Source organism: Marmota marmota, unplaced genomic scaffold, assembly GCF_001458135.2.
Source record: "Marmota marmota marmota unplaced genomic scaffold, marMar, whole genome shotgun sequence".
Classification (NCBI taxonomy): domain Eukaryota; kingdom Metazoa; phylum Chordata; class Mammalia; order Rodentia; family Sciuridae; genus Marmota; species Marmota marmota.
This window is the reverse complement of record NW_025999968.1, coordinates 16,849,812-16,863,674: the sequence shown is the minus strand read 5'-3', so window position 1 is coordinate 16,863,674 and position 13,863 is coordinate 16,849,812. Positions and strand designations below refer to the sequence as shown.

Sequence of the window (13,863 nt, the reverse complement as noted above, 5' to 3'; positions counted from 1 at the left end):
GTGTATGCTCTGATAGGAGCAGGGTCCAAGAAGCAGCCTCTGCAGGCTCCGCAGCCCTGGGCTAGGGCGGTTCTGGGAGCCGGAACTCGGCCGCCCCGCGCTCGGTGTTCGCTCCGATAAGATCAGGTTCTAAGAAGCACCCAGGCGCTGAACCCTAGCAATCTGTCTGCAAGCCGCAGGCGAATGGCAGCCTGAAATTACCTGTTCTATGGCTGAATGAGCTGCGGTCAGTCGAAAACAGGGATGGTGACGTCAGCTCTCCAACATGGTGGCTGCTGGCCTCCTCTGTGGTCTGACTGGTGTGGAGAACCGAGATGGACCGCTTCCTTCCCCCGTCTCGAACCCAGAATTCAGCCCTGAGTACGGTGCTTGCACGGCTGGCAGAAACTGCAGCGCTGTAACCCTGCGTCTCTATCCCAGCACGCGCTGCAGACTCTAGCCGCGGGGCGATTTGCTGAATAAGCAGTGTTACCCTCCGTGCGACAAACCTCTTGCGTTTGAGTCGCCGTAGCCGATCCTCGTGTGATGGAAATCCTTCCTCCAGGTTCCGGCGCACCTCACTATTGCTGGAAATTCCTAACAAGATATCCTTTAGCCGTCCTGACTTGTCATACTCCCACACAGTGAAGCAGCACACGGGGGCAATGCACTCCCCTCGCCGCCATCTTCCCTCCCATTTCTTGATTCTTGATTTTAATTTTTGTGCCAAAGGAGTCTTATTAAGGAAGTTGGGGCCTAATCCCACATGATGGAGATTAGGGACTACTTTTTTTTTTAATATTAGATGCAGAGTCTCTGGTTTTATTCCTAGGTCCTTGGTCCATTTTGATTTGAATTTTGTGTATGATGAAAGGTAGGGGTTTAATTTCATTTTGTTGCATATGGATTTACAGTTGTGAGGTAAATAGAGAGCCTACATCTTGGGAGCCTACATCTTTACCCCTCACACATCAGATAGAGCACTAATATCTAGGATACATAAAGAACTCAAAAAGCTAAACACCAAAAACCACAAATAACCCAATCAATAAATGGGCCAAGGACCTAAACAGACATTTCTCAGAAGATGACATACAATCAATCAACAAATGTTTGAAAAAATGTTCATCATCGCTAGCAGTTAGAGAAATGCAAATCAAAACTACTCTAAAATTTTATCTCACTCCAGTTAGAATGGGAGCTATTATGAATACAAACAATAATAAGTGTTGATGAGGATGTGGGGAAAAAGGTACACTCATACACTGCTGGTAGGACTGCAAATTGTTGCAGCCAATAGGGAAAGCATTATAGAGATTTCTTGGAAAATTGGGAATGGAACCATCATTTGACCCTGTTATCACTCTCCTCAGTCTATACCCAAAGGACTTAAAAACAGCATACTACAGGGACACAGCCACATCAATATTTATAGCAGCACAATTCACAATAGCTAAACTGTAGAACCAACTTAGATGCCCTTCAATAGATGAATGGATAAAAAAATGTGGCATATATATACAATGGAATATTACTCAGCAATAAAAGTGAATAAAATCATGGCATTTGCAGGTAAATGGATGGAGTTAGAGAAGATAGTGCAAAATGAAGTTAGCCAATCCGAAAAAACCCAAATGCTGAATGTTTTCTTTGATATAAGGAGGCTTATTCATAGTGGGATAGGGAGAGGGAGCAGGGGAGGTTTAGACAACCTCTATATAGGGCAGAGAGGTTGGAGGGGAAGGGAAGGGGCATGGAGTTAGAAATTATGGTGGAATGTGATGGACATCATTATCCAAAGTGCATGTATGAAGACATGAATTGGTGTGAATATACTTTGTATACAACCAGATATATGAAAAATGGTGCTCTATATATGTAATATGAATTGTAATGCATTCCGCTGTCATATATAAATAAAAAATGTAAATAAATAAATAATCATACTTATTAAGATAGAATTATAAGAACTCAGGTAAGTAAAAAGACAGAAAATGGTAAAACCATAAACATCTAAAAAGGAAATTTGGATAACCTAAGATGGAAATAGAAAAAATAAGTACATTATAGAAAGGAAGACACAATTAGAAAATATTCAAGGGAGCACAGATAAGTAGAATGCACAGAAGGTGAAAGTAAGAAATACAAATAAAAGGAAACAAATATCAAGGATAATATAAAATGAAGTAAATTACAAAACATACAAATAATAGGTAGGTCAAGAAAATTCCATATATGTGTAGTGTGCATAATTAGAATCCCCCCTAAAAAAGCCAAAATAATAGAATAAATTATATGTAATAAATTTGTCATATATAATTCAGGAATAGTTATTATTAGATATAATTCAGGAATTGTTTCCTAAATTAAAAGAAAACTTACATTGATATAGTGAAAATATACTCTGAGTGAAATCAAAGCTTTCATAAAGTGTAAGCTAGGGGAAATTGAGAAAGACATAGTCAGAAACACAATAAAATTTAATCTACCTCTCAAGAAACTTATTATGATGGCCTCAAATTAAGTGTGGAGAGAGAAGATCTTAATGACATTACCAATAACTTCTATGTTGAGAGGTAATAAATTAAAATAATACTAGAAAATAGATGTCCTTATCACTTGGAAGTCTGAAAACTCATAACTAGGACATATAAAAAATGGAAATAAATTAAGAAAATATAGATTCTTTGAAAAAGCAAATTAAGTAGAATCCTAAGTTAATGTGATCAAGGAACCAAAGAATAAGTGGCAGGTATATAATAGAAAAATACCAGTGGAGGATCAACATGAAAATGAGGAAGGTATGGCCCTTTCAGATGTCCTGATTAGAAACACCTTTAGAATTATTAATGGAATGTGATATTAGGTAAGAATAGACAAGCAGACAAATACTACAAAATAGTGAAAGAACAGATCTCAAAACATGTGAGGGATTTAGTCTCTGATAGAGGGTACCACAGATTAGTGGGATAGACAAGGAATTTTGAAAGGGCTTTGGACAATTGATAACCATGAGATAAACAATAGTATCGGATCTATATTTTGCTCATTATAACATAGTGAACTCTAAATAGATTGTTAATTCAAATGTCAAAATACAGTTTTTAAAATAATAGAATAAAGCATGCATGAAAAATACCTCTAAAACTTTGAAGTAAAGCCAAACATAAAAAAGTAAACCAACTTTCAATTTATTAACAAGTCAGCAGTCACTCTTCCTATTGCATAAAGAATGTATAAGAATCAGAAATACAGTGGCCAACATCATGACAATGTGGGCAAAGGATAAAAACAGTTTTCACGTAAAGGAACAACATGGCTCTAATATTTATGAAAAGATACAAAAACTCATTCACATCTAGAAAAATGCAAGTCAAAATTATATGCGATAGTTTTGTTTCACTATCAAATAGAAATCAAAAATGGTAGCCATATGCTTTGCTGATGAAGCACTGAAGAAATGAAGATTGTTTTCATAAATTGCTGCTGAAGTCCAAAATGATACAACATTTATAGAGGACACTGTGGCAATATCTCTTAAATGGTCTTAGAGATGTATTTAATAGATAATGTTTTACACATGTTCAAAATAATGTATTTCAAGGCTTTTCATTATTTATTCATTTTCAAAGAGAAAATTATTTAAAAAATACAATAACCTAAATAGGGAACTAATTAAATAGTTCCTAGCATATGTGCATGTTGGAATAGTATACAACTGTATAATAGGGATGAGTTGGCTCTCTAAATATTAACATGGAAAGAGCCCTAAGGTACACGACTAAATTAAAAAAGAAAAACTATCATTTGTTTAAGGAGGTGGAAACAATAAGAATCTATTCTTGTGTTTCTGTTTCATATAACCTGAAAAAATGCAAAAATAAACAGTTATGTCTGTAAGGCTTTTTTAAAAATATGGAATGATGGGATGTTTGAGCAGTGCAAAGATGGCGGGGACGACTTCACTATTTACATTTTATATTAGTTGGTTATTTTAATCTTATGGAAGTGTAATCCTCCTAAAATCTGACAGTAATATTGTAATCAGAAATTGATATATTTTAATTTATGATCCAGGTTACTCTTGTCACAAGTATTGAATTAACTTATGCTTTTATTAAATATATATAAAATGGCATGGTTCTGTTAGTGCATAATGTATTGGGGTACCTTTAATACTACAAAGACTAATTTACAAGTCTCAGTAGATTGGTGCCTCGTTGCAGTGATGTCCTCTTTTCACACTCCCTGTATTATAGCTGTGACAAAGATCCTCAGACCACCGTCATTGAAAATGGCAGAAGCCAGCGCGGCCGGTTTTCCTTCGAGGTGTTCCGATTTGTGAAACACAAGAATCAGAAAATGTCCACTGTCTTCCTGCACTGCGTCACCAAGCTTTGCAGAGCCGATGACTGTCCCTTTCTTATGCCAGTAGGTTTTGAAGCCACTTCATTCTGAATTGTTGGATTAATCTAGGCTGAAAGGTTATCATGTGGCAGGATTGAATCTCTGTGTAGAAAGTGGACATGCATTTGGTCTAATGAATTGAAGTAGGATTTATACATCCATCCAGCAAAGATCTATTGAATGTCTACTTTGTGCCAAACATTATACAGGAGATACAGGGATGAAGCATTTATGAAATCTTAATTCAATTAGCTTATCTTTTAGGACCATGAGATAGAAAAAGCAAGAAAGCAGACAAATATGGGTCTCAGTAAGAGGCAGTACTCACCATTGTGACAAGATTGGAAGGTCTGGTGGAGGAGATGAGCCCCAGATATGACTCTGAAGATGGATGAACCCCAGAGAGGCAAAGTCAGAGACGGTCCATAGGAAAGGAGGCTCCATACCAAAGCCACACACACTAAAACAGGGCAAGCCACCATTAAAATATAGATCCAGTTGCAAGTGAGTTAAAAAAAAAAATCTAAAATTCTCTTCTGATAGGCCCCCTAGGGTTAAATCAATATTGGGGAGAAAAATGCAGGTAATTTTTTTTTAATTCAAAGTAACTTTAATATGTTTATATTTATGCTCAATTCATGCATAAATAGGAAGCTATTTCTTTATGCACATTGATCTCTTTGGTCTCACCTAATTGTATCGGATGGAGGTAAATGGAGAGTCTGCATTACCTTGGGTCTGTGCTGACCAACATTTTAGGGAAGAATTTATTAAAGGCTTGAGAGAGATAAAAGTTAAAAAGTTTGATAAACACAGCTCTTTTTTCAGGAGAGCCATTGAGCTATGTAAATCAATGAAGCAGCATACAATTGCTGGGGAAGGAAATCAGAAATGTGGCCCAAGCCAGGATAAGAAACACTGTAGCAGTTATATACAAAGTAATTAAATAAATGCACAGAAGGAAATGAATAAAATTAAACATGTGGTATCTCTTCCAAAAGAATCTGCTTTCCAAATGGCCATAAAGAAACTATTTTGTGCTAGTGTGGAAATTCATTTGTTTTCATTAACACCTCAGATTTGTGGCCACAGAGAAAGGAGAGATGCTGGGAAGAAGACAACCTGGAGCCCCCAGAGCACTTCAGGCAATGCAGTCCTCTCTGCTGGTCCCATCATTACCCGGAGTGGTAGGAGAGCACTTCCTTTCCTATGTAGTAATAGACCGTTCCTAAAATGGCTCTGTACTTGGCTTCTAAGGAGAACTCAAAGTGGCTCCTAAACAGCACTAATTAACTGGGAGACAAGATAAACTGCTAAGCAGCTTTAATTTCACAGTAGTTTCCTGTTTACTCAGCTTTCACACAAAGGAAAATATTGTCCTCCCTAAGTTTTTCCCTTCATATTCATTCTCTCCCTCTCTTTCTCCCTCTCCTTCTTCCTCCCCTCTCATCCCTCTCCCTCTGAATCTGTCCTACCCACCCTGTCCTGTGTGATCCATGACCTCACCTACGTGGACTGCACCCACTCGCCCCTTACCATCTGGTTTCTGGCTGGGGTTCTAGAAGTGCTGTCAGCAGGTGGGTGGGCCTAGAAATGTGAAGTCCACACTGATTCTGTTAGGTCACTTCTTCTACAAAACTGCTCCCTCTGGGTTTTGCAAACTCTTCCCCTGACTCACACTCCAGGGAACTTGACTTTCTCTGTGTCTGCTCTATATCTTTGTAAACAGTCCTATTAAACACTCCTTATATTGCCCAGCTTGAGTACTATCTGTTTCCCTCCAGGATCCCATATATACCCCATCCAGTGCACTCATTTATTCTCATGAGTTTCCCCGAGGGAGAGGGCACAACTGCTTGTATGCAGCATATATCCTCATGTGTATAGGTATTTGCACATATGTGTACTCACACATATCTGTACACTTTCAGCAAAGGCATATAGATTTAAGTCAGTGTGAAACCGGCCACAGCCAGATAGTTTGGATAAAATAGACGTATGCAAACAACACTGAAGTTGAAAAAACTGGTTCTGGTTCTAGCTCCGCACCCCCCTGCCCCATGTGTCTTAAAATTTTACTTCCTTTCTCTGGGCAAATAATAAAAAGTAGGCATCAAGATTCATTCTACTTTAGTGGTTCCAAATTTGTCTAAAAATGGACTAATTCTGGTTCAGATTATATGCTGATAATGTGTTCTCCATTTTATATTTGGTGTACGACTGATGCTGTTTCCGTGAGATTTTCTTTTCCTTTTCCCTTATGTTGCCCACCTCATAGTAAAAAGAAAGTTTGCCCCCAACCGGCAAATAATTAAGAAAGAAGTGGATTTGGCCTAAAAAAGCTCAGGCAATTTCTTTAATTATTCACTTCACTGTGTTTGTGTAGACATAACCTTATTTAAAAAGAGACTAATAAGCCTTTAAATAATGCAGAAGTATATTAAATTTGAAATTTTGAACTTAGTCCCTTTTCTCTGAGGGTTTGGTGTATGCTTTGAATGGCTTGAAAATGACTGTTTTGGGGTTTGTTAAAGACCCAATTCTTATCTCTATCTAGCTGTAAGAAATTTTTCATAAAACTACATTGAATGAAAACTCAGTTCTTATTTCCAATAATTAGGAATGCTTTGGGGCAGGCAAAATAAAGAATATTTTTATTGATGTGGGCATAACTAGAGTCAGTTTGCTAATGAGAAAAGAACCTTGAAAGAGACATGTTTTCTGTCCAGCTTGAATAGATGGCTTTTCCTCTTGCTAGCTTCTTATCTGGAACAAATTTAAGTATTACAAAATTTGAATAATTTGTTAGTATAAGATGATTCTTAGAAAGCCTCCCCAAAATTCTAAAACTCCAAAATCCCATAAAGTTTATTGAGTAGAAATCTCTAATTCCAGCATAGCTAACCCACCATCCAGGTTTGTAGATTTCACTTGTCTTGTATTCACCTGCCAAAACAGCTATGCTAAAACCTCAAAGAGCTAGCATGACTCCTCCAACATCCTGCTTGGATTTCTTACTTTCCAGCTTCTCACCTGTCTCCACCACAAGGGTGTCACCTGTTCACCAACACACTACTGTTACCTCTGAGTCCCCTCAGTTTTTGCCACTGGCAAAGCACCCAAAGGATCATGTTAAAGCTTTCTGGATCTCCTTGTGTCTTCCTTCAGTCTCCTTGGATTTATTTTTTATTATTTTGATAAATAACAGTATATTGGTGTTATGATTTGAATGAGGTGTCCCCCGAGAGTTCATGTGTTAGTGCAGGAATATTTGCAAATGAAATTATTGGATTGTGAGAGCTGTAACCTCACATCATAGTCCATCATAATCTGAATGAATGGACTTGGTGGTAATGGTAGGCAGATGGGGAGTGGCTGGAGGGAGTGGGTCACTGGAGGTGTTCCCTGGAAAGGTTTATCTTCCTGGTGGTCTCTTTACCCCTCTTGCTCTCTGATTTCCTGGCCGCTATGAATGAGGCCAGGGCCTTTCCTCCATGCCTTTCCATCATGATGTGCTACCTCATCTTGGGCCCAGAGCAGTGTAGTTGGCCATCTATGGCCTGAGACCTCTGAAACCATGAGCCCCAAATAAACTTTTCCTCCTTTTACTTGTTCTTATTAGTTATTTTGGTCACAGCAACTAAGCTGACTAAAACAGATGCTCTTCACTTTTGATGATCACTGTGGATTCACTGCTTAGAGGTCCATACACAACAGTGTTTATACTGTAAATCTATGGATAGAATTGGATACATTATGGACTGTATAATATCCATTCAGTTCTTTTTTTTTTCTAATTTGCACAAGAACATAGAATTCAGAATGTCCATCCACAGGCAAATCCTGTGTAAACTTAATGTTCATCTAATGACCAAGGTTACCCTCTTTCCTTTCTCTCACTGTATTTTTAGCTTAAGTCAGCTAGAATTTATCTCTCCAGGTCCTATGGCCAATTTCACATGGACAAGTCCAATTTCAGGCTTGATTTGCTCTCATCAAATCTCTCTAATACTTAAAAGTTTTGCTCTATTTACTCATCGAACCACGCCTTTCCCCTAGATACTGACTGAGGTCAAGTTTTCTAAGTTAAGCCTTAGAACTCCTGTTCTGTTTTTTTTTTTAATGCAATCAAATCTGCTTTGGTTATTTTTACCCAACAGTGTTAATCCTCTTTTTAGTTTATTAAGAAAAATTCACATTTTTCAAAATGCAAAAATTCCTGTAGTGTTCTTATTTAAATTCCAAAATATTAAAACAAACAGATTAAGTATAAAAATGCCTACTGAGTACAATTCTGATATAAACATTCAGAAACAATAATACCTAATTATTTTTCAACATATATCCCTGTGGAAAAGTCCAAACCAAATTCTTGTAGAACTGGTATCATTGAGTTTTATGGGTAATTAATAATTCATATGAAGCCAGGTGTGGTGGCTCATGCCTGTAATCCCAGCAATGTGAAAGTTGATGCAAGAAGATCCAAGTTTGAGGCCAGCCTGAGCAATTTAGCAAGACTGTCAAAATTAAAAAAAAAAATTAAAAGGTCTGGGAAATGTAACTAAGTGGTAGAGTGCCCCCAGGTTTCATCCCCCTTAACACACACACACACACACACATTCATACACACACACACACACACACTCACATAGATAAATAAATAAATGGATAGATAAACAAATAAATAAAATTTATATGAGCATAAGTTCAGGGATTTTTTTACTTAAAATAGATGGTTCATTTTACTACATAGGTAATTAAAAGATTTAAAACAAATAGTTTGCTAGAGATAAGAAGGGAGTGATATTTATTGTATTTTTCATTTATCTTAACTTTTTATATGAGAGCAGAGAATGACACTTTGCCATATCTTGCTTTCCAACAACTATAGCATTGCTGTGATTGCTTTTCTCCTGTGAATCCTCAGATAGTATTCTTTGAAGAGCTTATCAAGCTTAGTATTCCCATCTGTTCTAATTCCAGAAGGCTTCCTGTGCTCCTTTTAGCATATATGCACTTGGCAAGACCAAGTAGGTATAAGAGAAAACTGAAGAGTGTGGTGACAAGAGGCTCCTAGGCAATGTCTACCTACCCTTTCTGGGCTGGACATGTCTCTTATTATGATGATGAAAACATGCGAGAATGTCTGAAACAGCAACCAGATGTAACAATTCCCTATGTCCGAATACAATTTCAAACTATATTCTAATACTACATTATTTGATTTTGACCATCTGCCAATGGTTGAATGCTTTTAGTTTTTCACTTGTGAAACCTGAAGCCAGTGTGTTCATTTGACCTGTCCCAGCACACAGGCAGATTTTGTCTATAGCAACATCTAGGCTATTGTTCCTATAGATGTTGACAGTAATTTGTGGAGTAGAGAAGACAGTCTGATTAGTATTAACCTCAGGATGTAGAAAACATTAGGGGACCCTGTCCAAAATATTTTTTTCTTATTTGAGACTCTTAGTAGAGAGGTGCTTTCTATTCTTTAATAACAATATTTTAAAAATAATTAAGTGAGATTTATTTTAAAAAAAGAAGAAAACTTTTAAAACAGAAGTTTGGGGCATTATATAGTCTCTCCTGTTCAAGTGAAGCAGCTTATCTTGTCAAAAGAACATATAAATTTGTTGGATGAATTGATCATAGTTCATTCATTCCATATATTTCCATGAGAAGAAAGGTCTCTATAAAGTAGTGTTGGTTGGAGGTTAGGACCTTCCTGAGGGTGTCCTATAATGAATATATGTGCTATTTTTCTATTTTGTCCTATTGCAATGCAGTGTGCCATTTCAAAATATCCTATGAATGAGTGCCATATTAATTTTGTACACTGTGCTTCAAGATCAGACAGCAGAACTATCATTTCTGCCAAGATTGATGTATCTGAAAAGAAATGGCATTGTAGTTTTATAAATATCTCACCAGGTTATCCCATTAATTACTTCAAATACAATCCTGGAGTTTATAGCTTGAGGTGTTCATTTCCATAATCAAAGATGTTTTCTACACTTGGCCAATTTACATTATTTTTTAAAAAGGACTAAAATGAAGCTTTAACTTAACATATGTTTGCTTTGCCATAGACACTGTGACAGATGGAAGTCTCTTCATCTGTAAAATGGGGGTAGCAATAACATCTAAGCCATATGGCTATCATGAGGATTAACTGTGATGACATGTGAAGTAGCATTTTATAAAATGTGTGGCATTACACATGCATTAATTGTGATAATATTTATACTTCAGAAATAAACAATCAGCTGCACATATTTTGTGGTTCAAATAACACACACAGATGCATATACACCCATATGTTAACACAAATATGAAATTAACTGGTTATATAAGCTCAAGGGTTAATAGCAAAATGATTACAAATTGGACTACAAATATCAAGAAACTAAATGAAAGTGTTCATTGCATCTATTATTATGTTTGCCAAGGAAAAATGAAAAATCAACAACTTCAATCTTGTACTTAGCAGATGCAAATAAAACTACAACTTGAGCTCAGGAGTCATGTTTTCCTTTCATTTAGTTATTAAGTGTGAATTTATTTTCTTGGAACTTAAAATGATGTTTTTGCAGATAATGTTGGGCAAATTGGCAATACTTAAAACAGAGTGACACTAAATAATGAATATTTCCCTATAACAGAATAACAAATGGCAGGTTATAGGGCCATAAAAAATGTAATAGCTGTTAACAGTTACTACCCCCACTAACCTGAGTGGAAAGATAATGATGAAACAAAGTTGGCAGGAAAGAATACAACACAATATATTTTGCGATTATATTTGTATACTCAGGGCGATGGCAGGCTATGGGCTCAGGGAATAGACTGATGATGAAATGTAAAACATTTGGAACAGAAAATGGAAATGCAGAATGGTTTAAGGAGGGCTTTCATTCGTGCCTTTCTCGTGCAGCCTGTGAGTGGAGGTCAAGGGAGATGTAGGTAAAAAGTTTTTATGGAGTCAGAATTAACAAAAGTAAATATTCAAAGAGACTTTTTCACTTCTCTTTCCCTTCCCCCCCCAGATGAGACTCCAACCAACAATTCACAGCTTGGTAAGATAATTAACATGTATTATAAACAAAAGGGCTATGTTTTAATTTTTGTGCAAAGTTACAAAACTGTAAGCTACTAAATGTAATGAGCTTTAGTTTTACAGGTTTGCTATATTTTACATGACAGTTGACTGAGGAGTTTTGAACTCATATGTAATCTGCTGGTCAATTTTAATAACATTTTACAGTTTTGGGGGGTGTTCTTGATTGTGATACCAGCCTCTAACCCCTGCAATTCTTTGGGAATTGGGTTGAATTATAGCTAAATAGATTAGAGCGTAATCTAGTGTCCTGCTATTGTTGTACAAGACATTGGTGGCAGATGTTTTGCAGGTTTGGATTGAGGGAACGTGAGATAGATGATATGGGGCCTCTGCAACTGTTTGTTGTTACTTGCAGGCTCCCGGGATGTGCCTCCCTTCCAGCTGAACACCGTCACCAGTGCGCTGATATCAGGAATCGTCATTCTGGGAGTCATGAGTTTTTCCCTTCTCCTGTGCTCACTGACTCTTCTACACAGAAAGGGACCCACCAGTTTGGTGTTGAATGGCATAAGAAACCCAGTCTTTGAGTAAACATGACAGGTGCAACTCTGGGAAAGCTTCACTGACTATGGTGTGTGTCTGCAGTCAGTGTTCTTCTGAGTTGAATGACAGTCAGCACTTGATATTTGTAGATGTGATAGATTACATAGTGTAGCTTACCAGCATGATGATAGTGAAATAATTTTTATTATATTTCTATTGTCACTTATAAACATGGTCAACCCTATTTTTATGGCACCAATGGACATAATGACAATAATTTTTAAATATTCAAGACTTAAATCTCACAGGATCAGTCATATTTCATTTCATTTCAATTTTCTTTTGGTTGTTGCTTTAGGAAATGAAAGGTAGGTATAGAAAAAAAATAAAATATATTGCATTGTTCCCTCTACACATTAAAGCCCAATGCAATGATATTAGATTTGCATATTTGATCCTAAAAATGACAGTTTTTTTGTTTTATTTCACATAATTCCAGCTTGGGAGTATATATTAATTGGACTGTCCAATTTGGATGCCTGAGATTTAACTATTCACTTTACGACCTCCTGTGTTTGGGGCTGATTTTCATGTCTGTCAACAATCACTAAATATAATACAAATGAAAAAACCAAACTCTTGGGAAATGTATTTTAACCTGGGGCATTCATTTGTGTAGAAAATAATGAAAATAACTTCCAAAGGATACTAAGTGATCATATTAACTTGGAAAGGAATAGGCTATAATGGGTTTTCTCTCCTGATTCATATGAGACCATCAGCACCGTTAACTCTCTTCACAGGTAAACAATTCAGCTGTTGCAGCTGTGTTTAGAGCAGTCAGCAACCTTGCAAAGGTTATTCTTTTTGCATTTTGTTTTGTTTTCTTGTTTGTAATTCTGTGGACTGTGTGCAGGGCCTTGCACATACTTGGCAACTGCTCTACCACTGAGCTGCACCCTCAGCCCTGCAAATGTTATTCTTAATTTAAAAATCATTACATAAGTAAATAAATCATGTTTGTGGGAAGAGGACATTGTCACCACCACATATGCTTGGAGTTCCTATAAGGGTTTCTAACTAACCATATTCCTTCCCTGCCCCTAGAAACAAATAGAAAATTTACATTAAGTGTACTTTACAAAAATTTATTACAGTCTATGTGGGAAAAAACAAGTGACCTTCCCCCAGTTTTTTTTTTAAATCCACTCTTTTTTTTAAATTCTTTTTTTATTTGTAGATAGACACAATACGTTTATTTTATTTATTTGTTTTTATGTGGTGCTGAGAATCAAACCCAGTGCCTCACACATGCAAGGCAAACACTCTACAACTGAGCTACAACCCCAGCACTTCCTTCCTACCCCAGTTTTTTATGCCAGCCAAACCAAATAGTCTAGAGAGGACTTCTTTTTAAGGTATCTTCATATAGATGTCATAATTGCTATGGAATAAACAGTATTTTCCTATAAGAGTACATGGTGAGTCCATTTGATCCTTTATAAGTTTTGTAAAAAATAAAAATGCCAAATTTTAAGTAGTCCACACTTTAATAAAAAAAAAGAACATCAACCTTCTATTTGTTCAAGTTATTCACACAATGAGCAAATGAAACAATTCAATGACAAAACCCAAACTTAGCATATGCAGCTACTAGAAATGCTGTGTTAACTAAATATTGCTGTAATAACTAATTTTTATTCAACATTTGTGACCCATTGTTCAGAAATTATTTTACTATAATACATGCAAATAATTATACAATTTTAGATTTCCTTCACATGAGTGTCTACACTGAGTTAACAATTAAATCAATCACCAAGTCAAAAACTACTTTTTCTCCAATTTACCTGAATATTACAGGGCAAATG

General features: G+C 36.4%; 1 protein-coding gene across 1 annotated transcript in view; it reads left to right on the top strand.

Moving 5' to 3' along the window:
- Positions 1-12,331, top strand: part of Zpld1 (zona pellucida like domain containing 1) — a 60,698-nt gene extending 48,367 nt beyond the window's left edge. Inside the window, exons 9-12 of the mRNA XM_015478391.2 lie at positions 4,239-4,410; positions 5,465-5,573; positions 11,436-11,465; positions 11,865-12,331. Of these exons, the coding sequence (XP_015333877.1) occupies positions 4,239-4,410; positions 5,465-5,573; positions 11,436-11,465; positions 11,865-12,040 (487 nt within the window). The 3' untranslated portion in view covers positions 12,041-12,331. The remainder of the gene's footprint in view (positions 1-4,238; positions 4,411-5,464; positions 5,574-11,435; positions 11,466-11,864) is intronic.
- The last annotated feature ends 1,532 nt before the right edge of the window (positions 12,332-13,863 follow it).